The sequence below is a fragment of the Phlebotomus argentipes genome, unplaced genomic scaffold (genome assembly GCF_947086385.1).
Source record: "Phlebotomus argentipes unplaced genomic scaffold, Phlebotomus argentipes genome assembly scaffold_18, whole genome shotgun sequence".
In the NCBI taxonomy this organism is placed as follows: Eukaryota; Metazoa; Arthropoda; class Insecta; order Diptera; family Psychodidae; genus Phlebotomus; species Phlebotomus argentipes.
The window spans coordinates 14,989,572-15,013,584 of record NW_026776177.1 but is presented as its reverse complement, the minus strand read 5'-3'; the positions used below and the strand labels follow the sequence as shown (position 1 = coordinate 15,013,584).

General features: G+C 42.7%; 3 protein-coding genes, 1 long non-coding RNA gene and 1 other non-coding gene across 9 annotated transcripts; 4 read left to right on the top strand and 1 right to left on the bottom strand.

Moving 5' to 3' along the window:
- Positions 1-242: 242 nt before the first annotated feature.
- Positions 243-7,972, top strand: LOC132260130 (uncharacterized). Of its 4 annotated transcripts, none has more exons than XR_009468341.1 (2): positions 243-359; positions 660-1,430. XR_009468341.1 is itself a non-coding variant. In XM_059758074.1 (2 exons), exons 1-2 carry the CDS (start codon positions 352-354, stop codon positions 2,752-2,754), a joined length of 624 nt encoding a protein of 207 aa, XP_059614057.1. In that variant the 5' UTR covers positions 249-351; the 3' UTR covers positions 2,755-2,922. The 4 variants fall into 4 exon arrangements, 2 of the variants coding, with proteins under 2 accessions (XP_059614057.1, XP_059614056.1); XR_009468340.1 differs by lacking the exon at positions 660-1,430 and adding an exon at positions 7,891-7,972 and having other exon boundaries at positions 249-359; XM_059758074.1 differs by lacking the exon at positions 660-1,430 and adding an exon at positions 2,139-2,922 and having other exon boundaries at positions 249-359.
- Positions 7,619-10,893, bottom strand: LOC132260131 (protein big brother). The gene is made up of 3 exons (XM_059758075.1): positions 10,442-10,893; positions 9,874-10,062; positions 7,619-8,207 (listed from the first exon to the last, which is right to left on the bottom strand). Exons 1-3 carry the CDS (start codon positions 10,610-10,612, stop codon positions 7,917-7,919), a joined length of 651 nt encoding a protein of 216 aa, XP_059614058.1. The 5' UTR covers positions 10,613-10,893; the 3' UTR covers positions 7,619-7,916.
- Positions 8,114-16,158, top strand: LOC132260132 (uncharacterized). 2 transcript variants are annotated; one of them, XR_009468343.1, is made up of 5 exons: positions 8,114-8,219; positions 8,305-8,406; positions 10,159-10,272; positions 13,442-13,666; positions 15,947-16,158. It is a non-coding gene; the product is annotated as an uncharacterized LOC132260132 (long non-coding RNA). The 2 variants fall into 2 exon arrangements; XR_009468342.1 differs by having other exon boundaries at positions 8,305-8,509.
- A 1,326-nt stretch (positions 16,159-17,484) lies between these two features.
- LOC132261354 (5S ribosomal RNA) lies at positions 17,485-17,603 on the top strand. Its single transcript, XR_009468422.1, has one exon. It is a non-coding gene; the product is annotated as a 5S ribosomal RNA (ribosomal RNA).
- Positions 17,604-17,760: 157 nt separating this feature from the next.
- LOC132260607 (nuclear pore membrane glycoprotein 210) lies at positions 17,761-23,982 on the top strand. Its single transcript, XM_059758837.1, has 5 exons — positions 17,761-17,930; positions 18,075-19,387; positions 19,449-20,827; positions 20,894-23,420; positions 23,481-23,982. The coding sequence occupies exons 1-5, from the start codon at positions 17,782-17,784 to the stop codon at positions 23,741-23,743; spliced, it is 5,631 nt and encodes a 1,876-aa protein (XP_059614820.1). The 5' UTR covers positions 17,761-17,781; the 3' UTR covers positions 23,744-23,982.
- Positions 23,983-24,013: the final 31 nt, after the last annotated feature.

The following is a 24,013-nucleotide window of genomic DNA, read 5'->3' as shown; positions in this document are numbered from 1 at the left end:
AAAAATTCATTACGCAGCAATTGTGAGGTTATTCACATCGTCCACAACCAGAATGATGAAATTTATCTAAATGCCGTACTAGGTGCCAAATTTGCTTCTTTTCAAGCAACTCGTACCAAGAGCTAACAAATAACATAATAGCATTTATTTTCTCGTGGGAAATTCGCGGAAAACATGGAAATATTTAGATGCGTAATATACGCAGCCTAAAACCGGACATCCACTGACATATATCCGCAACCTACCATAATTGCATCCGGCGAGAAAGTGTCAATAGAGTAACGATAAGGGAGTCAAAAACGCACAAAATCGTGAAAAAAACACTCCTAGATAGATAATAGAACGGTAATCATGTTCCGGTAAGTTGATTTTTTTTACTTCTGTCTATTATTGCATGCTGTTTGTGGCGTTGCACTGGTATTTAGCGAGATTTTCGAGCAATCGTAGTGTCTTTGTAGGAACAAAAACAATCGCTTTTTTCACGTTCCGCACGCGAAATCCTGATCAATTAATCTAAATTCAGCTTTAAGCTATAATCCAAACGACTCTCCTTAGTATCAAACACGAATAATGAGTGATTGGATGGTGAATTGGACAGACGACGGTAGCATAACCACACTTATCTTCCGGTGGTGTTCTCAGAGACTTTCCCATTGCAGACATTCCAGAACTGGCACCTCGGCCGGTGTTCATAGAACAAGCCGATTGGAATTGGAAGTACTCGAAGGTTCTCACGAATTTGCTTCTCTGTGGCTCCTGCTCCTTTGCCCTGTACGCGCTCCGACGTGAGAGTCTATTGGCCCGGAGTCCCTATATTGCAATGCTAAGCCATGGAATGATCGGATGCGTGAAACCCATCCTTGACAATTCCGTGGTGAACTATGTCTACGAGGCTTCTAGCAAGATGGCAAGAATTGGGATTCTGCCTCTCGTCTCTGCTCAAATCGCTACTGAAGTCCTGTGCGAACCTCATATGGGATTCCTCCACATTTGCCTGTTCACGCTCCCAATCGTGGCTCATCCCATACTAAGAACATTTAACTTGTCTGACCACATTTACGACTGTGTGGCTTTAACTGCGGAGGTTTATCTGGGATGCATGGCCACGATTGAAAACAGAATGAGTTGGTCTTTGCTTGTAGAGGGAGATTTCATCAACCGCTTCTTCCTCACGAATATCTTCCGGAGGTCTTCTCTGCCAAGTAAAGAATTGTACGCCTTGGGACTCGCGGTTCTGTGTTTCTTGGGCCCTCTCTTCACCCACAACATCAAGCTAGATGAAATCCTCTGAAGTCTGTAGAAATTTGTATAAAATGAAACAAAATTTATTGTATTGAAGTTGGCTTTTTAACATAAAAAAGATAAAATCAATTGAGTGCAGTTGCAAAGAGAGAGAAGTTACAAGAAATTACTCATTCTTTGGTTAAAATAGGAAGTTCCAAGAATAAAAAACAAATTAGTAATTTATGTGTGATGTAAATAGACTTCAAGAAAATATGTACTTAATTATTAGTGTTTATTCCGTTGCTTTGGAGCTGAAATTCATATTCTGATATGCAATATTTCCACTCAATCTTTCTTAGGTTTTTCTTTAGTAGGTTTGGTAAATATTGGGCAGAAAAGTTAAGAATTGTCGGATTATTTTTGATTATAAAATGGACAGTTCTTTTCATTTTTGGGAAAGAAAATAATTCTGATTCGATGACATATGATTTTTTTTCTATTATAAAAAGGTGAAATACGAAAGAGATTTGATTTAGTTTGATATTAAAGATTTTTATTTACTAATCCTATCTAAAATCACCTTCAAACATTTGATTTAACTAATTATAATAATTGCTACAAATGTGCTACGAATTAACAGACTCTTCCTCAGCTCAATGTCAATGTTCAGCGAGTGAAAGTGAAGTGAATATTTCACCCTTGTCGCTTGTCTCTTATTTTAAGATGTCTTCCGAACTCTTACAAACTGTCTCTTCTTAACTTTTCTCGTCTCTTTTAAACTGTGTGGAGGATCTTTAGTCCTTTCTCTGCCTTGTTTTTCGATGTTGTGTGTGTGTTTGTGTCAGTGTATCATCTCGATGTTGTGTCTGGAGATGCCAGGCGGTTTCAATTTGCATGTCCTGATTCCACCGTAGGTTCAAGAAAGTGGATCACCGAAGCACTCACAATTACGCCACGTGCCTTGTCCACATCTGTCTGTCTGGCATCTCGGGCTGGTGTGTGAGCAGGACAGTGTCGCTGGAGGTGTACCCCATTGCTGTGGCGACCTTTGGCATGCTGCTGGTGCACGGACTCGTCGGCGTCTTCCGCTTTGGGCATCCCAATCTCGTTGTTCACCTTCGCTCGGTGTATGCAGTCACGTTCAATGCCAATCGCATTATGCCCGTGGCTCTGCTGGTCACGCAACTCTATCAGCGTGTCAATAACTCCTTGTGGGCCATCGTGCAATTTTCTTCCACGGGCATCCCCATCCTAGACGTGCTGCTCACGCCCGGCGGCCACGATACGGTGAAGTTCCTCATTCTCCTGGGCAATATCATGTCGCTGCTGTACTTTGGAGTCGTGGCGGACAACTACTGGGCCCTGGGCTTGGCCATGCTCTGCATCATCAACTGCTTTGTAATAGACAAGCTGGCGGAGAACTTCTCGGTGCCACTCATTGATCTCTTCACCGTGGGTCTGTGCTTCTTCAATGTCTTCGCGTACAACTCACTCATTGAACTGAAAATTGATCAGGAATTCGACTTCTAACACAGACTTTTAGTAGATGTGCAGGCAGATGAGAGACACAATATACTATGTGTGTGTGAATAATTGTTAAACAATGACGAAGGAGAGAGTTTTATAAGATGTTGCATTTTTGGAACCATACATACATATTTTTATAAATAAACTATTTTAATAATCTGTTCGACAATGACTGAAATTTCGGGTTTTAATGCTCACCCTCTTGTGCAAGGGCAGTTATTTCTTATCTCATGTGTAATCTAGAGGCATAGAGATCCACCTCTTGAGCGATGATAGGGACACATTTTGATGAGAATATGGCTGCATTGGTACCTCTTTAATTTCCAACACAAAAAAACATGCCTTTCAGCTCCTTTTATGCTACGAGCTTCCATTTTTCCTTGCCATTCAGTTCTATTTACTTGGCGGCACAGCTTGAAACGCTGCGAGTGAAAATATAAACAGACCCGCAATGTATACAATGTATCCGGAAAATTGTTGGGTTTATCGATCGGAGGGGAATCAGGAACAATCCAATTGGTCGCTATGGGCGTTGCCAAGAGCGCAGTACATTTCTCTGGCTGTTGGTTCGGGAGAAAGAGAAGATTTACTACCATGAGCCCGGCAATGAGCTTAAGATTTAGAGGATGAGACGTGAAATTGTGTCTCCTGGGAAATAAATCCATCAACCCTTTGGCCTCGATCGATAAACAATGAAAGAAATCTCGTGTAGATTTGAGATAAACCCTGGCAAATCAATTTCAAAGCACTGCACGTTAGCAATTTGCAATGGAAAGCAATAAAATTCGATTCGGCAATTCATTGAATCCCGATGATTTTACACAGTGCATCACAGAAATTCTGTTAACCCTTCCGACGCACAGCCAGAGTGAGATTAAAGTCTTTCTGTATGCAAATATTGAAGAAAGTGTGAAATTTCCGACATCTCCCCATCAATTGAGACGTCAAAGTCTACCCTATTCAAATTTAAAGCATCCTTTCACGTGCAAGTATTAAAATGTTGAGCGGAGATTTGCATTTTCCCCTATGCAGATTTCATGTTTGATAATACGATAAGCAAACATTCGACAAAACTTATGCTGCAATATGCTATTCGAGTGTGATTTAATTCATCTTTCGGGACACTGTTTTTTTGTTGGTCACCGACATGATTTACTACATATTGCAATCTTCGAGGTGCTTTAATTTGTAACTCTAATGTAGAAAATCTGTGGTATGTGCAAGAGCGGAAAACCACAAAAAGAAATCTCATCTCTTCGCATGAAGTTTCTGTAGTAGAAAATCGTTTTAATACTTGTTGAAACCACAATTCTTCCACCACTGCTATGTTAGTGTTAGATTAAAAATTGCCATGAATGGCGATAAGAATGCGTGAATGGAAATTGAAAAAGATTAAGGAGGACACTGAAAGAAAATAATGACTAAAGTCAAGCTGAAAATTCATAAAATTCTCAACACTTTCATGTTCGAGATTGTTTGAAATTTCTCCTCAGTGCTTCACCGGAATATTCATTGCTTTCAGCCTGTGAAATGAACATTTGACAGTGAATTCAAATGAGGGTCTCACAATCTCTGCTCTCGCCGTATTTGCCTTTCGTATTAACTCGCATTTGAAGAATAATCTCACTGATCGAATTTATATCGTAAACAATTTCAGTTGTGAGAAAGAAAAGGGTTGGCAAATGTAATGGATTTTGATGTTTCAGGGACGTTTGCGCTGAGGATTTGTTTGCCTTGAGGGAGAAAAGAAGAGAAAGATCAGTAATCCAGACGGAAAAATAGTGATTTTTCGTCAATTACACGTGTGAATGACACTATGCGATATATTTCTTTTCAAATCGTCACTTTAGATGCCAATCAGTCTTATTTCGGCCAATCTGGGAACTCTTCGACGGCATAGAAATCCGTGGCTGAAGGCAAGAGTCAGGGAATAACCCTCAATTACATTTTGAAGGCTCTGCTCTTCGATAATGGGCCACCGGAAATGAAAAATTGTGCAGTTCTCTATTGACATCAGCATTGATTGCATGGGCCCATTAAATGCGGGGGTGCACAAAAAGAGGTCTTCGGTGTGTATTTGTACATCATTAGGAGTGAAAGAGGCGATGAATGAGAGGAGTAATTTGTGAGGAGTTTATTTGCTAGAAATCACGAACTTTTATGCCATCCACCCAACAATTGCGAACAGAAGGGTTTTGAGCGTCCCATTGAAATGGCCAGAAACGTGAGTATTCGGTCATGAATGCAATTGAACATCAAGAGAGGAGTGAAAAGTGAGATGGATTCAGCGTTTTCAGAGACGATATAGTATAAATTACGCACATAATCATCACCTTCATGAGACAGTATCACTTTTCATCTGTGTTCCTCAGTGATGTGGAAAATTAGATGATATTTGCCACCCAAGTGGCCAGCTGCCGATATTCGAGCCACTTCTTCTGCTCACCTCTTCTGCTCTCGAATGTGCAATTAATACGACAAAGATTCGGTGTCTCTGATGAGGATCAATGTGATCTCTCGCAGTGGGGCGAGAAGGCAAGAAGACCGAATTGTTCCGGAGCAGAAGATGAATTGCACTGACAAGGAATAAATCTTCGTGAGACAGGAAAATATTTGTTATTGTGTTGCGCAAAGAAACTCCTACAAAAAGCATCGAAATGCGGGTAAAAGAGAGCAGAAATCCTAACGAGATTATTAATTCTTTGTCATGAATCTCAGGTAGAGAGTCCTCAACATCTCCGTGCGTTCTTAATTATCTTCAATTTCGCTTTGACACTCAGCGAAGCGTTGTCATATCAGGTGCTCATCTCCAGATAATCCCACCATGAATTTATATCAATTGGCGGGATTATCTCGGATATCGTGAGGGTTGGATTAGTGATACACGTGCAAAGTTCGCTGTAATTAAAATATATTCCCTCAAGACTGGCGCATCGCTTTTTTCTGACGCCTAATATGGCAATTTGGCACATTTCTCCAAGTATATTGAGCTTGTGAGATGCTTGTCAACAGCTTGTCTCATAAATAAATATTCCAGGAGTGAAGGTCTCCAGGGTGTGCAAGGTTATTAATTTCTCACTGGGTGATCCAGGCTGAGAAGCTGGGAGAAAAACTCACCATATGTTGCACTCACCCTTCGTAACATGGACAATTCGATGCGCTAAAATCAGTGCATGGCGGGTTAATAAAAGGATGAGATAGCGAGAGGGTTAAATTGGATGTAATTTATTGGTGCAAATGACAATCTCTGATGTACTCTTGCCATTTCATTTCAGTAGAGATGTTACACCGCGACTAATATGACAAATAGCTTTCCGCATCTTCCATGTCTGACGTTTAATTAAATAATTTAGATATGAGATCCTTTTATCCTTGCGTGACTTTCAATTATGCCCTTTCTTGATGTGATGAAGTTGTTTTAAGGTTTTTATTTACATATTGCGGAGCAAAAATTTCAAAGCAATACAATATAAAACGCCACTGGCTTGATTTTATCACATTACACAAAGATTTTTAATAGATTGAGATAAAAAAACGCCTGAACACATGCACCAACTCATTATCCTGTCGTATTTTATGATCATTCTGATTCGCAAAAAATGTGCTGCATCATTTTTATGGTAATTCTCACACGAATACTGCCCTTCACTGGCTGAACAATGGGTGAAAATTGATGGATCACCAGCGTGAAAAAATTGGCATTAATATCTATATCATTTCCAAAAATCTGAAGAGTAGCGACAAAAAAAACATCAATGGCTAAAGGGTGACTTACACATTTTTTACGACTGTTCATATCGCTCGATTGTAGCGGGAAAAAAATCAGAACAATGTGAGAAAGAGAATCACTCCATAAACATTTAGATATGATTTCGGAGGTACAAAGCGTGAGCATGAGGATAAAAGGGGTAATGTCGCTTGCTAGGGGTAAAAAGAAGGATTGAGAGAGTAGGAAAAGGAGTGAGAATGTGAGTGACGCTGTTAAATAAATACGCAGCGCCTGATAATTTATTACTGACACGATTTTCTTGTTTCTCTCATTTAGCAGACTAATAGTGCTCATAACCCTTTTCGATTTTTCGCGCCTTTCCGAATGAATTCTGGGCGGGGCTGACAAATGGACAAGAAAAATTTACTAGTATTAAAAATGTCATGCTTGCACTATTGGGTCAAATATGCAAATTTGCGCCGAGTTTGTTTTACGGCATAATTGTTTCCGTAACTGCTGATGCATTACCCCTTTCACTGCGTCATGACGTCGCCGTGTTGGGAAATTAATTGTGCGCTGGGGGTCAGTTGGGATCGCCCTTCGCAACAATACTGGATGATATAGTGAGAGAGTGCGAGGAAACACGCCTCCAAACAGTATTAACGTGCCTCTTTTGTATTCCTTTGCAGGCACTTTGAGAAATTGAATATCCTGGCAAATATTGATTGTAATCTCGTAACGTAACACGCTAAGAAGGAAGTTTGCCATTGTGCAACCTTATGAGAATTCCTCACATTCCACCCATTGGATATTTGTAGATTCCTCCTGGCTAATCGCTCGTGAGTTGGAAGGGTAGGAAAATATTTGATAATTTGTTTAGCAAAAAATGCCAGGACTTCCAATTAATCCTCCCCAATTCGTGCTGAATTAAAATTCAAATGCAAGAACAGAGGAAGAATTTTCCACTGAGTTTCACAACTGCAAACAAACCTTGTAGGGGGTTAATTTGAAAAGGGGCAACGCCGATTGCAGGGGCGAAGAAGTGCTGCGACGATGTATTTGCAAATGTCTTATCCCGTAGGGATTCCGTGGAGTTCGTGCAAATGAAAAATTCAATTCCACGCGTGTTCGGGATCATATCCATCAATAAAGAGAGCATTTTGTTTTCAAACTCATCATTTTTATGCTTAAAATATAAATGTACAATTGAGTTACAGATGTGTTTCAACTCATTCGAGATCGTTTGCAAAGTCTCTCAAGAAAGGTGATAAATAGAATTATCGACTCTTGTTTTCACAGGAAAAGAAAAGAAAAAGATGATACAGAAGTGGCGACACAATAAAAAAAACTGAATTTTATATACAAAACATAACAAAATAAATTCACATTCATGTGCTAATAGTGGCTGTGCATCTTCTCTTCTCTTCTAGGATTGTGAGCATGAATAAATTGGCTTTTATCGTCTCCACATGCCGCCACCCACACCAACGCCAATCCCGCCCGGAACGCCACGTCTCACTTGATCCATCTCATCCTGCCTGTCGCCTCGATATGCCCGCTGCTTGTCCTCGAAGTCCCGCAATCGCTGGTTGTATCGATCGATCTGATCGCGCAGAATCGCATCCTCATGGGCAGCCCGTCGCTCGTCGTACTCCAGACAACCGACCCCGTCGAGACGCTCCAGGTCGAGCCACCCTCGGAATCTCACGCAGACTCCATTCATGATGAAATGTGACTTTATGTGGACCTGAAGAGAGAAGTAAGAAGGATGGCGTTTTTTAGCAGCTGAAACACCCACAATGCCTAAGTATTTTTTATCTGACTCTTTTCACTGTTCTCCATAGTGATGCTGAGCAGAGAAGTCAACTATAATGGGCCGAGATAAATAGGAGAAGGACGGAAATGCATGGTGACAACTTCATTGTGCTGAGGCAACAGCAGCCAAGGTCAGAAAAGGGACAATAATTACATCACTTTGGGCTCCCATGCATTTTTTTCGGTCTGACACTCCTGGAAATCCATTTGGTGTCCATCCAGCTCAGTTTCTTGGTAATTTGCCATAAATCTCGTAGCATTTCATGGATGTTTAGCACTACCACAGAGTCGAATAATGCCAGCAGGTACTGAGCAAAAGTTATGGGCGTCGATGAATCGTTCTAGAGAATTAGCTTTTAGGCCCGGGTGACCTTTGGTCAAGCTCTGATGTCTCACAGCCATGGGTTTTCCATTTTTTCAACGGTGTAGTGAAGTGCAGCTCTCTGCTCACATCTTTATTCGCACTGTTACTAAAGTAATAATCACGGCCCATCAGGAGGTATTTCCCATTGAACTCTTTAGTCCTGTTCGAAAAGGGGTCCCTCATAGTGACAGAATTAGGAATTGAAAAAATGAATTCTCTCCAATTGACAAATACAAAAATATTTACAATTTCTATAACAGTTAATTCTGTTAGAATTAGAGCTCAGCGTGTCACTTTGCGCATTCGCTCTTTCACTGGCAAAAGGGGTCCAAATAAAAGGGTTTTTTTTCTCACTCAGGGATGAATTGAAAAAGAAGTGCTGAGGCCGAAAAAATGATTCTTGGCTTTTTCATTGCCCCTGTCGGAGTGTGAAACATATAATTAATCACAGCGGCGGAATCGACATCCGACCGCCCTTTAGGCTGTGTGTGGATCTCCAGAAAAATGTGAAAAGTAACGTTAATTCAATGTGCAATTTTGCATTGAACCTTCCGTCACACGGAACATTGAGGCTACATCAAACATCTGACGTTCGCGTGCCGAATATAAGCACACTAATTGACATGCATAGAGCCAAAAGAAAGAAGGCAAAGGCAGGCGATATTCTTCCGAAAATTGCTCAAGATCCAATTTCCTCTGTTTTCGGATGCAGCAGACAAAAGAGGCATCCAACAAACTTCAAATTGCACCCATATGGGAAGGAATACAAAGGGAAAAGTGTATAAAAATCTTCCTGCCAAAGGAGCGCCAGTGAATGGGAGGATATTGAAGTGCACATAATTACTATTTCATTGACTTCATTCTGAGACTTCTTGCTCTCTTTGACTCCTCCATGTCTTTTTTTTGTGCCGCATCAAGAGATCAAGTGTACAACCATCTGACATCCTTAACATGACTCTCTGGGTGCATGTAAATTAATAGTTTTCTAATTTCTGGCACGCTTCGAGGAAATATACCCAATTATGGCTGGCGCCTTTTAGAGAAAAAAATGTCATTCTGAAAATCTCTCAGATATCCTAATCCAAGATGTGGAACAAATCAATTTCACGAATGAAATTCAACAAATTTGAACATCCTAATGGGCATATCAATTGAATCCCACTTGAATCGAGCAACGCTTGTCGGATTATAAGTGATTACAGTGATAATTGATGTCTAAATGAAGGGAACTCACCTTTCCGTGCTCCTTGTCGAAATCACACTCTCTCTCGGGTAAATATGGACCGTGATTGGCGTTAAAAACTAGCTGTAGATTCGTACCGGATGCCACAAATGATATCTCAGTGTGGCCCTCCCGGCATCCAGTCTGAAAGCGTATTTGGCGTTCCTCCTGTGGACGATCTCTGTAGCCCGTGTACCGAACCTGGCAGAAAAAAGAGATTTCATTTAATACACAATTCATCAAAGTGTTTTGAATAATAATACTGCATAATTAGGCAAACACACACTCTCTTTGCAGAGGCCCGGCAACTTGTGTGACAACGTGAATACCGGAGGAAATACCGACGATGATTTTCTTGGAACTGCGCCGTGCTCTACTCACAATGAATCAGCGCACGGTGAATGGCAAGCGGTAAGTCGAGTGATTGAAAAAAACCCACTCTCTTGACTATTTCGTAAGAAAACAAAGCTACTGAGAGATGGTAATTCCCGGCGTTAATCTCTTCCTCTTCTGGGTGAATTGGGGGATTTGAGAGAAACTGTAGCATGTGATAAATTGGGTGGAGAGATTGCATTCTCACCTCGCTTTCGCGGCTGAGGCGACGGAAGAGCTCGTCACTTTCGAATTTGGACTTTTGATCCGGCACAACTCTGGGCATCTTGAAGATGAATCGCGGCTTGGGTTGCTCGTAGAGACCTATGGAGTCATAGGGAATCATTCCCGCCAGGGCGGCAGCGTCGTTCATCATCATGGATGATTGATTTTGCTTATTTTGGTATTAATCACAAAAAAGTATGTTCTCCACTGAATAGCACAAAACACCAAAAGGACAGTCCTTAGAACCTATGCACTTGCTATTAAAGATCACTGTAACTTCCACTCAGTGAGATTGGTCGCTCGACTGAAACTAAATTGTACCTCCGCCACCAAATCCACATTACTCTCTGTCGCCTAGCCGTAATGTTCCGGCTCGTCGAGCTCCATACGAACACACGCGTCTCCGGGTAGTGTTGTTCCCTCCTTTGACTGGTTGCCACGCTGAGCAGAAGCACCGCCTTTCCATCGCCTTATGTATCACGCGCTGTGAGTGAAGTACATAAGGGGAAATGCTGAGCTGTGATCTCCAATATGAAGACTTTTTGCAAGCATTATGAAAAATTTTATCAATCACAACTAATATTTCTCAATGAAAAATCCGTCCATTCACACATAGATTGCTAAGTAGGCAAAAAAAAACACGGTGTGTGAGTTAAGAAAAAGTCCCAAAAAGGCATGACATCAGCAAATCTTCCCAGAAAATTACACTCTGCCGAATATTTCATCGATCAATAGCACACTCTCTTGACCATATTTATCCAAGGAGTTTCTCTGTCAACAAACATGATATTTTTTCTACAAATATTTTCAAAAGTGTTAAATTGCCGTCGCCTGGGGTCGAAGATTAGTTGGAACGTGCCGATGAGTTGATGAAGAAGTGCCGTCCGGGACATTTTTGATCCCCCAGAAGTGGTGTCTGTGACATATTAATGAACCCGGAACACTTTTTCGCCCGAAAGGCCTAAGAGGACACACATGAGGCAACTATTTAACGCCAAGGAGATCAAATGTGGATCGAGGGAGAGACATAAACAACAAGATCTCGCTTGTTTAAATTACAAACAACTCATTCAACACATAAATTCCCCTTGAAGGCGTCGAGGTGCTATTAAAAGGCAATTAAATGCACTATTAAAGCGATGTTTATTGAATTTTCCATTGAGTAACAAGCTTCTAGGCTACTCATAGAGCAAACACGGCGAACATGTGGGACTCAATGGGGGTTTTTCTTCGGAACTGCAGCTTCTTTCTGCCTGTCAGATTATGCAGATTGAATGACAAAGCGGCGTCGGAGAGGGCGAGAGAGAGACAGAAGATTACGGGCAATGTGATAAGGAGGATGGAAAAAAGTCGAGTACAAACATATGCATAAAAGTTGCGAGTCAACTATTGTAATCGAGGAACACCCTCGTTTTCTCTGGCAGTTCCTGCTGGCAATATGACAGCCAAAGTGAGTCTTCACCACTTGATGTCGCCAAAGGCACTGAATATGGATAATCTTCTCTACCAAAATCCATGGAATCCTTGAAAGCATTAATTGGATTAGTGAATTTGCGGCGTCAAATGTTCAGACCATGTACTGTTAATTGTGATTTATAGTCAAATATTCATCAAACCGTATCGAATCTCACATTTTCAATTAAATTTGAATAATCGTTTAACACAATGTCGACGAAACACAACATTAACTGCTTTTTTCCTGCTTATTTCGCGCACTGCCATGACGCGAAGGGGTGCAGAATTGAAATAACGACGGCAATTAAATACACATCTTTCCACCTTAAAGTTTTTTAATCAGTCTCACCCTCACTTTGTCAAACTATTGTGGAAATTCAGACAATGGCGATCTTGTTATCCCTTCAAAATGCGAGATGACATTAAGTGCATGTACGGAAAAATGCAATAGCAAAAACTCCATGTCAGTAATTGAGAGTGAAGAATGAATTGAATGTTGTAATTAAATTCTTTCTCTGAGAATTCTGTCATTTGGTCAAATTGCTCAGGATTTGCGGGAGCTGAAAAGTGGTTAATCTCACAATTAAACAGAAGAAATGTCGTTCGATAAAGAGATGTTCTTTTATAACATCATGCAATGTTTGAGGAGGATTCAGAGCAAGAGGACAATGCAAATATTGAAACAGTGATGAATGGCGAGTAATATCGCATTGTGACGACAATTGATTCTTGTTGAGAGAAACTACATGTGATACAAACAATAATTATTGGTTTATTGGAGCAGATCCACCTCTTGAGCCGCCTTATTGAGTATAAATATTTCAATTAGACTATTTTGACAGATGTTTTGTCCTCCTTCATTTTATTCACACCAACATGGTGTCAAATGAACTAAATTTTTAATACGATGGTGTCGAATAAAAGTGCAAAAAGCATCTGAAAAAGTGTAATAAGAGATTATGTCAAGTCTGACTTACTCCTTCGGAGAGTGAGCAAATAAATAAGGGAAATATTGCGAGGCCTTAGAAATTCTGACACCCCTTGGCAAACAGACGGAATAATTTTTATTGTGTGCCTCTTGGAAGCGAAGTTGATGCTCAGTCAGTTGAAAATTGTAAAATGTAACACGGATATGTACACATAATTGAAAAAAGCACAATCGAGTCAAATGCGAGAGAGGATCAAAACCCCTTTGAACGCCAGCAGTATTGATTGATGAAAAAGTGGGCACGAGAAGGTCTTCCGAGGTGCAACAGTGCATTTAATTATTTTCAGTTCAGCGATTCGAAAGTAATTTGTGAGCATTTAAACTGTCATGTAATGGGAAAATGGATGGCAGAAATGCTAAATTATTTCGAATGCTCGGAACACTTGTGATGAACGCTGAACTGAAAATGAATGGTGCAGAAAAAAATGCCTAAACTATTGTTTGATCGTTAAATGTTTCTCAAGAGTACATAAAAGAAGACATTAAGTAGCGATTGTTGCAGAGAGTATCAATAAATAACATTTTATTTATTCTTTTCAGCTTATGGCATCGCCTTTGAGCAACTATGAAGGATTTTACGCTTAATGTGCACAACAAAAGAGCTGAGAAGATGAAGAGGAGAGAGAGAGAATCTGAGAAGAAGATAACAGAGAGCTATTCCGTCTTTTTTGTTCACCTCTAAAACACCTATGGAGAAAGAACATCGATCTGCATAGGTGATCATCTCAATCCTCAGCCACACAATGACGCAGAGTTTGTGTAAAGGTACCGAAATGATCTCCTGATATTCATAGGATTTAGACAAATTAGCGTAATTTGTTTATAATTCCGTCAGTTGGAGAGTGAAGAGTGATATTCGTGAAATTAACATGTTAACTGATCGACGTTCGTGAGCCTAATGATTAAACGATCACTGCTGTGAGTGGGGAAAGTGCCAATTGAGATGGTTCATTAGATCTCAAATGGGGAGTGAAATGGTTCATATAGCCCTCAGTCCGGTGCACACACGTTCACTGTTTCATGTTGATCCTCGATGATATCTCTATTGCTGACAAACAACACAGCAAGTATCATGTACAATGGTGTTTTGTTCATGCTGATCGCATTAAGATAAGCTAAAGGCCCTAAACGAACGAAATTTGACCCACTCTCAGGCATTGGCTGAAGTGTAAAGGGCGCGTAAAAAATGCAAAAAGAAGCAGTTTTGCTGATCCTGCCGAGGAGATCTTCTCGGAAAGAGAACTAAGGGCGCAAGGGCACTTTCAAATATTTGGCAATCGGTTAATTTCCTACTGCTGAAAGCACATTATCACATGAATCCCGTTGCGAAATGTTCCGCCACTGTGAAATTACTGAATTTTCTCAATTTATTCGACTCCCTGTGCGTAGTGTCAATCACAAAATGTGACACATTCGATGAAAAAGACACCTAAAAAGATCGTCATTGTTGATATTTCCATGCTAAATGATATCCCATCGATTGCGAGGGTCAAAAAGTACACTTTCCGATTTCCCTTGCTGTGAAGCGATTGTCGGCTCTCATCAAGAGTCGTGCTTCCATTTGAGGGTCTTTTTGGCGTGGAGAAAAATGTTTCGACATTTCTCTACCTTCGGTGCTATTGATTATTTACGTTAACAGCAAACTTGTGATTTATTTCACGGCTCCATGAGTGAGAATGAAGCGTCGTACATTGTTGCTTGTTGAAAGGCATCCTTAATGCATTCTCTCCAGCCTCTCTATGTGTGCCTCTTTTCAGTCCTGCGCAAGATTGAGATGCATTTCTTGGCATACATGAGAGACTTCTCCGTGCATGTGGGTTTTATTGAGGACGAATATTGCTGCACTCGAAGCAGATTAATAAATTGTCAAAGAGGCATTCAGGAGGAGTGCTACAAATGTCCAAACATGCCGGGAATCCGCTCGAAGGGTGACTTCTTTTATGGATGCCAAACAACGCACGATCCTTGAACTCACCCGTAAACTCTCGTCACTGCATGATGCTTCCAGGGACCCTAATTTAGCTAATTATACCCGAAATGCAGGGAAAAACGGGGGCGTGCAATTGACCAATTCTCACAAACAGTGAACCCTGGACACGGCATGTTTGCCCTCTAGAAGCCAATTTGTCCCTTTTTATTGGTCATGCCATTTCTGTCTTGTTGAAACTTTTGAAATATACTCCCCAATGGACGGATGTTCTGTGATCGTAAAATGCAAAAATATGTAAACTTTTAGGACTACACGTTGTAAAACAGGAAACACTTGCAGTGACTAATTTTTCAGCGAATTTCCGAATTCCTACATGACTCTATTCTTGATTGATGTGTGATTATTTTGATGGAAGTCAGTAAGGACACTTGAATAATAACTATCACGCCCTCGAAATCCTCTTAATTGACGTGAAAACAGCACCCTTTTAGCCTCCCAATTGTGCTGTTGAGCTCATCAAGAGTGAAACAATGGAGATTTACTTGATGTGTCGCACACGATAAATGGAACATGAGGAGACATAGAATAAGAAGTATACAAAACACACGTGACGATCTTGATTAATATCAGCACGCGATCGCCTTTTGTTGTTCCACACACGAGCTTTTTGTCTCCAACAGTCACAATCGACCAGCGAGGGTGTTTATGGGTCTTTTATTACGCGCCGTAATTGTTAATTCGCAATTTAATTCAATTAAAGTGATGTGCGTATTCTGATAAACGCGGGATTTTCGATTCAAGAGGATAATCAATCGCTGGTGGAGAGAATAAAGCAATGATAAATCTCTGATTTGGTCCCAATTAACATATCTGTGGATCGTATATAAGATCCTAAATATATGTATTACATAATCAAGGAATTCTCTATGGGAAAGTAGAACGGAAGCCTCATCGTTTTTCACTTCTCTCGAAAATTACCTTTAATTGAAATGAGCAACATTGAATCACTCTAAAAGTGCTGTTTTAAAATACCCTCAAAATAATGCTGCTTTTAATCCATAGTGTCACTAAAATATTGTATAAGAAAACCCTAAAATGTATCTTATTGCCTACAGGATACATTTTGGTCGGAAATTTTCCAGAGATTCTCAGGCAGAAAGTGCAGCATTTGGATAGCTAGAAAAATACGTATTTCTTGTGCAATAAAAGTCATCGTAAATCCTTAGAGCAAAACACTCTTTTTCTCTCGCCAAGGTTGAATAAAATTTTATGAAAATATTAATATTTGTCTGCCAGGCAGGGCTTGAGAATTACGTAGAATTAATTTAGGCACAGAGCAATAAAAAGGCTCTTTTGTGAAAATAGTTTCTTTTGATGTCTTCCTCATGCAAGACTGTGCGGGGTGTTTTTTTTTTCTTCATCGTCGGCACGTCAGCAGGACGATTTTTCAGCGTTAGAGCTTCAAGTTTCATCTGACGGTGGAAGATTTTGTGAGGAATTTGTATCAATTTGTTGCATCCACTGACCGGATTTGGCCATTTCGATGAAGAGGCGTTGTGATCAGTCTAATGTGAGGATTGTGAGTGTGTTGCAATCAAATGGGAATTTCTGCCAATAGCTCAATGTGTGTCCGAGAGACATGAAATTTATCCATGCGGGAGATTTTTCAGCAGGGTAAAAGTTACAGAAAATCATTTTCTATACCTCTATTATGACTAAATTATGATTGTTTGACATCGCAACGGGAGATTTTTGCTTTTTGCTTCCTTTTCACGGGTCGTATTTTTTCCTTTTCTCTCTTTGCAGCTTCTTTCTGCGTGTTCCTGGACGAGTATTGCTAAATTGATTTTAAAGCATTTCGTGTATGTTATTGCCTCGATAATTTAGGAAGATTACCAGTGAGATTTTGGCAAATATCTCCATTCACCCCATCATTTTCAATGTGAGACGTGACTTCATTATAACACTCAAAGGAGGGCCGAAATATGGGGAGAAAATTGCCATTATTTAAACATGTCCATGCGCAGAAATTATGTATCAATACCAAAATGGCCGCATTAGATGGGTTTTAAGTGAGAAAATCAATATTATTAAAGATAAAGTCTCCTCTGCACTCATCACAGCGGCGAATTCTGCTTCGCAGCCCTACTGAATCGGCAGGACTGTACATAAGGAGAGGATCCGCCTCTATTCTCTCCTCTACTCAAGGGACAACAGTAGCGAAACATCCTATGTACTTTCGCTCCCCTCGCTCGAGGACTCTTGAAGTCCATATCAAATATGTTGCACTTTGTTTTCACATCAAATTTATATGTGACTCTATTTACCCATTTCAAGCCTCTTCAACAACAATGCATATTTGTGTGCTGAGGAGAATATAATAAATTTTGAATAAATTGTCATATATCAGGCATGAAGAGGACCTCACAGGGTGAGGAACCCTCAATCAGAGCGCGTCTCCTTGCGATTCGCACCCAAATACTCCCAGCTGGATATTGAGATGACACTTTTAAGACTGAAGATTACTCTCGAGAGCACCTCTGGAGTCCTCGAACCCTTTGGCAATGCGCGGAGTTCAAGTGCGAAGTCTTGAATTTTTGCGAGAAGATGCAAGAAAAATCTGAATGTGACTGGGGAAGTTACAGAGTCCCTCGTCAACGGCCATACCACGTTGAAAGTACCGGTTCTCGTCCGATCACCGAAGTCAAGCGACGTCGGGCGCGGTTAGTACTTGGATGGGGGACCGCTTGGGAACACCGCGTGCCGTTGGCATTCCTTTTTGCCTCCGCCACTGCATTTTGCACCCAAGACACACTCCATCGCAGTGTTTTCCGTTGCCATTTGAATTTCTTTGACGAACAATTGCCTGCCGTGGTTTTTCTTCCCTCTCGCTCACATCGCGTTGAGTTTCTTCATTCGGTCTGTGATTGGAAAAGCGGCTCGCGCGAAAATGAGGGTTTCTGCGCTTTTCTCAGTGTTTACACTATTTAGTGTGATTACCGCGACCAAATTCAATTATCCACGTATCCTGCTTCCTATCTTTGAGAAGATTTCTGTGAATTTCACAGTGGAGATCATCGATCGGGGGTGCTTTGCTTGGTGAGTGCCTCAATATAACCTAACTTCTTAAGCCTCAGTGTGACATCATAGCCCGAAATTGTCGGCTTTTTCATGTTTTCATGGTGAAACACACATGTTCAGTATGATCTAATTGTTTGCATATGCTCAACATGTTATTTGCAGGTCAACTTCACGGTCTGACTTGGTGCAAATCGTGCCAGTGTTCGACGAAATAAATGCCGAATGCTCGCACACGGCAATTGTGACTCCGGTGCTGCGGGAAAAGGAGCGCAGCACGGCTGTTGTCCTGGCGGAGAATCTCGCCACAGGCGAAGTGGCTCGCTGTGATGTCATCCTGGATGTGATCGATCAGCTGGGCGTTCTCACGACCACCAGGGAGTTGTACCTGGAGGAGGCGCCGGAGAGCTTCGAGCTGATGGCGCTGGACTCGCAGGGAAATGCCTTCACGACGCTCGAGGGTGTGGAGTTCACGTGGCAAATCATCTCCCAGCATCACCACACGGCCGACAGCAAGGACAATTGGCGGCAAGTGATGCGCTTCCTCACCTTCTCGGAGAGCAATTACCACCAAGTGCCGAAGACGATGGAGAGATTCGAGTTTCTGGGCCTCACCGGCTACATGACCTTACTTGAGGGCATCAACACGGGCTCGGCCAAGGTCAGGGTCTCGCTACCATACAAAGACTACGACCATGTGCCCGCAATTGAGGTTGACATCATGATTCTGGCCAACATTCTCCTCAGTCCGTCGGACGTGCATGTTCTCGTGGGCGATGCTGTTGAGTTTCGCGTGTTCCAGCTGAAGCGCGGTAAACTGGAAGAGATTGATCTCAATAGTCAGTACTATCTCGAAGCGGAAGATCCTAATCTTGTGGCGATGCATAGCAACATGGCAAAGGGGAGGAAATTGGGCAGAACCAGCGTGCTTCTGAGGGACAGAAACATCCCTCATGAGACTGATGAGAGTGTTCGGAAGCCTTCCCCACCCAGAGCCATCGTGACAGTGTCCAATGCAGTCAAGATCGGCCTCAGTCTCCTGCCGTACAACAACTGGATCACCGTCGAGGGAGAGAGACATGAAATTGCCATTGATCTGTTCACAGCGGACGACCAGAAAATCACTCTAGGTGTCACCTATAATGTCGACTCTTCCTTCGATCAGAGCTACTTCCAGTCACTCTCAATGACCGCGAATGGCACGAGAATCTACGGAGAGGCTCTCCGGAAGGGTTCCACACCAGTTGTGGGCAGTTTTCGGGACTTGGAGGCGCGCGCTGAGATGCAAATCTACGAGAGACTGAACTTGTCACCACGATTTGTACTCATTCCCTATGATCCCAACTCGCCAAAGAGGCAGAAGATTGACTTCGTGGCCACTGGAGGCGATGGCAATTTTGTCTGGTCGAGTCTCAACAACAACTTGGTGGCTGTGAACCAGAATGGAGTGGCTGAAACGCGATTGGATCATTTGAAAGGTGAATTACTCTGTCTTTAGCATTTTATTATTGTTTAACTGACTATTTATTGCTTTTGTAGGTTTGCAACTGACCCAAGAAGAGCAGAAAAGTGTTGAGAAACTAACTCAAATTCGCGTAGCTTTGGCGAGGAATCCCAAGATATTCAAGTCATCAGACATTCTCTTCCGTCCTCCTGTGAAATTGGAAATAGTCAAGTATAACTTTGAGACTGCCCTCAATGATGTCGTTCAAGTGCACGTTGCGCTTTATGCGATGGTCAATGAGACGCTCCAGGCATTCACTCATTGTGAAAACATCGACTTTGCCCTGCAGTTCTCGAGTCAACTTTTCACAGTGGAGGCGCTGAAAGAGCCGCCACCACTTGAGAGGGAGGCTTGCAAGTTGATCAACTTGCGCGCAAAGAATCTGGGCAGCACCAGTTTCGAGGTGTCCTACAATTTCTTGGGCTCCGTGTTGTCAGACACCGTGAAATTGGTGGTTTTCGAGAAGCTGACCATTCTGAATCCAGTGGCCAATGAGGTTGTCCTGCCGATTGGCGCCTCTAGGAATGTGATCTACCACAATGGACCTCAGAAGCTCTTTCATGTCGATGCAGAATTGCTGACAAAAGTCTCCTACACGAAGAGCGTGATTTCTGTCACAAAGTCACCGAATGTTGGCCAGGAGAAAACAGTCTTCAGAGTGCTGTGCAAGAAAATCGGCGAGACGGATTTCACATTCGAGATCTACAATCATTTGTCAGAGGAACGCCATCGTCCGTACGTGTCGCAGTTCATCACGCGAGTTTTCTGTGTGAAACCGAGATTCCTGAGGCTGTCGTCGAGGGAGCAGTTGAGGGAGAGCTGCCCACTGAAGAACAGAATGTCTCTGATGCAAATTCAGGGATCATCGAAGCGCTTGGAAGTTGATATTGAGGTTTTCGATGCATCCAATCGCCGCTTGGCCAATATTTCGTCACTTCATCTCGATTGGGAATTTCTCCATGGTTCTGAGCAGCTGCAAGACGTGAGTTATCGTCAAGAGAGCCAAGTGGAGCTTGTGGAGGATATTGCTATTCCCGACAGAGATCTTCTCTACTTGGCACCTCCGGAAGTGAATGCAGATTTTCGCATTCGTGGCCGAGTGACAAAGTACGTGACAGAAGTTCTGGCCGAGAGCGGAATCAAGGGTGAACATCACTTTGGTGTTCAGAAGAGTGCATCTGAGGATCCCGTGATGCCCACAATTGAAGATGAATTGAGTTTCCTGGCAGTGAATCACACTCTCTTGCCCTACAATGACATCTCAATTTTCCTGGGTCAGAAGGTGCCATCGAAAGTGCAAATCCTCCAGGGCAGTGGCTTCTATGAGACGAAGTTGGACGAGAAGGACATTGTGGATGTGCAGTTTGATGAGAACTTCAAAGAACTTTCCATTAGGCCTAAGAGAATTGGTCAGGTGAGATGGAAACACAACTAGATAAGGACATTGATAGTTAAATTAAGAACTCTTACCTATTTTCAGGTGCGGCTGAGTCTGATGGATCGTTGTCTTACGACTGAAGACAACTTCCTGCTCATCTCTGTGGTGTCCATTGGGAGAATTGACATCAAGATGCCAGATCGTGTTGAGCGAACGAAAAGCATCGAGGCTATCGTGACTCTCTTCGATTCCAACAACAGAATCCTCGCCGTGGACGCATCGAACTTGCCCACGTATGATCTCACAGAGGAAATTGCGCATCCTCATCTTGTCTCTGTGCGTCTGGGCAGACAAGTAAACCTAAATCCGGGCGAAGTGCGCTATGAAGTGACAGGACAAGAGCTTGGCGAGACCACACTGGTGGTGAGTTCGGGACACGCAGAGAAGAGGATTTCCAGCAATCCGGCGAATATCCAAGTTTTCCCACCACTGAGACTCCAGCCAAGGAATGTGACCATCTTAGTGGGTGCTTCTGTGCAGATTTACGCCGTGGGTGGACCTCATCCAGACGTGAACATCGTGTACAGTGTGGAGAAGGCGGATGTGATCTCTTTGGAGGCGAGCCTGGTGCGTGGCGAAAAGCTGGGCGAAACAACAGTCACGGGAAGAGCGATGGGTGTGAATCCCAGAAATGGACAAGCGATTGTGTTGTCTGAAGATGTAGTTCATGTGCGAGTTATTCCGTTGGATGGAGTGAAGATCAGAGCACCGCTAGTGCGTCTGCGAAGTGGGAATACAATGCCAGCGGCTATCTGGGGTGTTCCGAATCTGTCTCCAATGGTTCTGGGCACTCTGGACAACCTGAAAGTCTACTGGTCGACCAATCAGCCAGATGTGGTGGAGATTTCCGGGGTATTTGCTGAGATTGGGGTGAAATACTCAGAGAAGGACGCTGTGACGGTGAGAATTCGTGGAAAGAGTCCAGGAAAGGCGACAATTCATGCGAAAGTCATCACTCCGCATGGCAACACACTCACGTCGAGGGTGGAAGTGAGTGTCTTCCGTCTGCTGGAGCTTGAATCTCCCAGGCGTATCACGTCCGACACGATTCTCATACCTCCGCAGTCAAGTGTACAGCTGAAGGCGAATCTGGACGAGGTAACTTACGCTGTGGACACGAGTCAGAGGAACTTTGTCACTGTGTCGAGCTCTGGATTAGTGAAATCATCAGAGAATACTGGATTGAGTCTCATTGTCGCTACAGCGGATGACCAGAGTCTCTCAATTCCTATTGAAGTGAAGCCCATCCACTACGTTTTAGTCACTCTGCATCCGGTCAACCTGAAGTTGCGCTCTGTTGAGTCGAAGATTCCCCAGGGACTCAATGTGAGGCTCAAAGTGAGTCTGCATGACAACATTGGCAATGAATTCTCCCATAATCTGAATTCAGTGTCGAGTCTTCAGTGGAATCTGGCCCAGAGAGATCTGATAGATGTGCACACAGTGGACAATTTCATCCTGGATTTGTCACTCACACGGGAAACCACAAACATGCTGTCTATTGGACTGAAGGACATCCTTGGAGTGAAGTACAGCGAAGACTTCGTCAAACTCTCCGTGCAGCAGATGAAGACAACATTTCCGGATGGGAAAATCGTCACTGTAGGCGATATTGTGTGCTTCGAGTCTGCTCTCACGACCACCGCGAGTTGGTTCAGCTCGGATGACAGCCTTATTTCCATCGACCAGGACTCGGGAGTGGCAATTGTAACGTCCGTGGGCACGGGAAAGGTGTCCATATTCCATGGAAGCCCGAACTTCATTCAAGTGACACACAATCTTGAAGTGAGAGAGGCAAATCAGATCACTTTCGCCACCACTTTTGACATCTTCAATGGCGAAATGTATCGTGCGCCACTGGTGATCCGGAATCATGTCCAGACGACCAAGACGTCGAATTTGCTGAGTCTCAATTCATCGTGCCATAATCAAGTGGAAGTGATCGCAAGTAATTTCTTCTCGTGCCGTCTCTCGTCGCGTCACAGCGACTTCAAGCAGCTGCCGGACTTCTTCCGCACGCAGGCTATTTTTGATCCCAAAACCATTTCCTATGCGTGCCAGATTGAGCCCCGGAGGAAGATTGATGAGATCATAAGCGTGGTGAAAAATGAGGAAATCAATCTGGAGCTGGAAGCTGTTCTGATGGCTGGTCACTCGGATACCATGTCGCTGAGACTAATTCCGGCGATCTCAGTGGCGCCGAGCAGCATATCAGTGGATCAAATCCCGACGCAGGGCATCGCGATCACGGGACTGGACAAAGTGCTCCAGAAAGTAGAGGTGCAGTCGTCAGATCCGACAGTTCTGCAGGTGGGAAAGCTGGAGAAGACACAGGGAATGGTGCAGAGTCAGCTGAAGTTGCTCGCTGCTCTGCCGGAAGATGACACGGTGCATCTGAAGATATCGTCTCCACTGACGAAGCAGACCATCGAAGTGCCCGTTTTGTCACCACTGGCGGCCAGAAAGTGTTCCCGCCAAGCTTTCAATCTCGTCGGTGGAGTTTACGATGTCATATCAAATCTGGGACTCATCGTCTCCTTTACAATCATCCTGGGAATTATCTTGTGGGGTGAGTTAACATCACCGATCCTATTTGGCTTGGTTTAATTCAACAGTGTTTCTCTTGCAGCCTTCGTGAGTTACTCCAATCGTCGATCGACTAACCTCAATCCGCAAGTCTTCAACAGGAATGGCATCGATGAGAGAATTCTAACTGCTCAGGCACTTTCTTCGTCACCTGGCAATGGCACGAGACGAACATCGCCGTTCCCTTCAGCGTCTCCCGGTTCAAGTCCGGGCAGGCAATTTGTGAGGCCAGGCCAAGACACAATAATTTACGGCGACACGACACTCATTTCGCCCGAGAGGAGAAGCTACAGACGCTACCTCTGAGTGTGAAACGATTTTTACGTCATTTGAGAGGTTCACAGACTTTAAACGCGTTATTTATGTTTTCTTTTTGTTTTGTCCAAAGAGAGTAATTGAATTCCTTGGAAACTTAATGAAATAATAATAATAATAATCAGGGATTCAAAAGGCAGTTGGTAAAAAATGAGATTTCTTGTCAATAGAAATATAAATAAAGAATGAAACTGAGGTAGTATTTAAGTAATGTAAGTGAACTTGTTAAAATTAATACACCTGAATAATAAAAAAAAATTT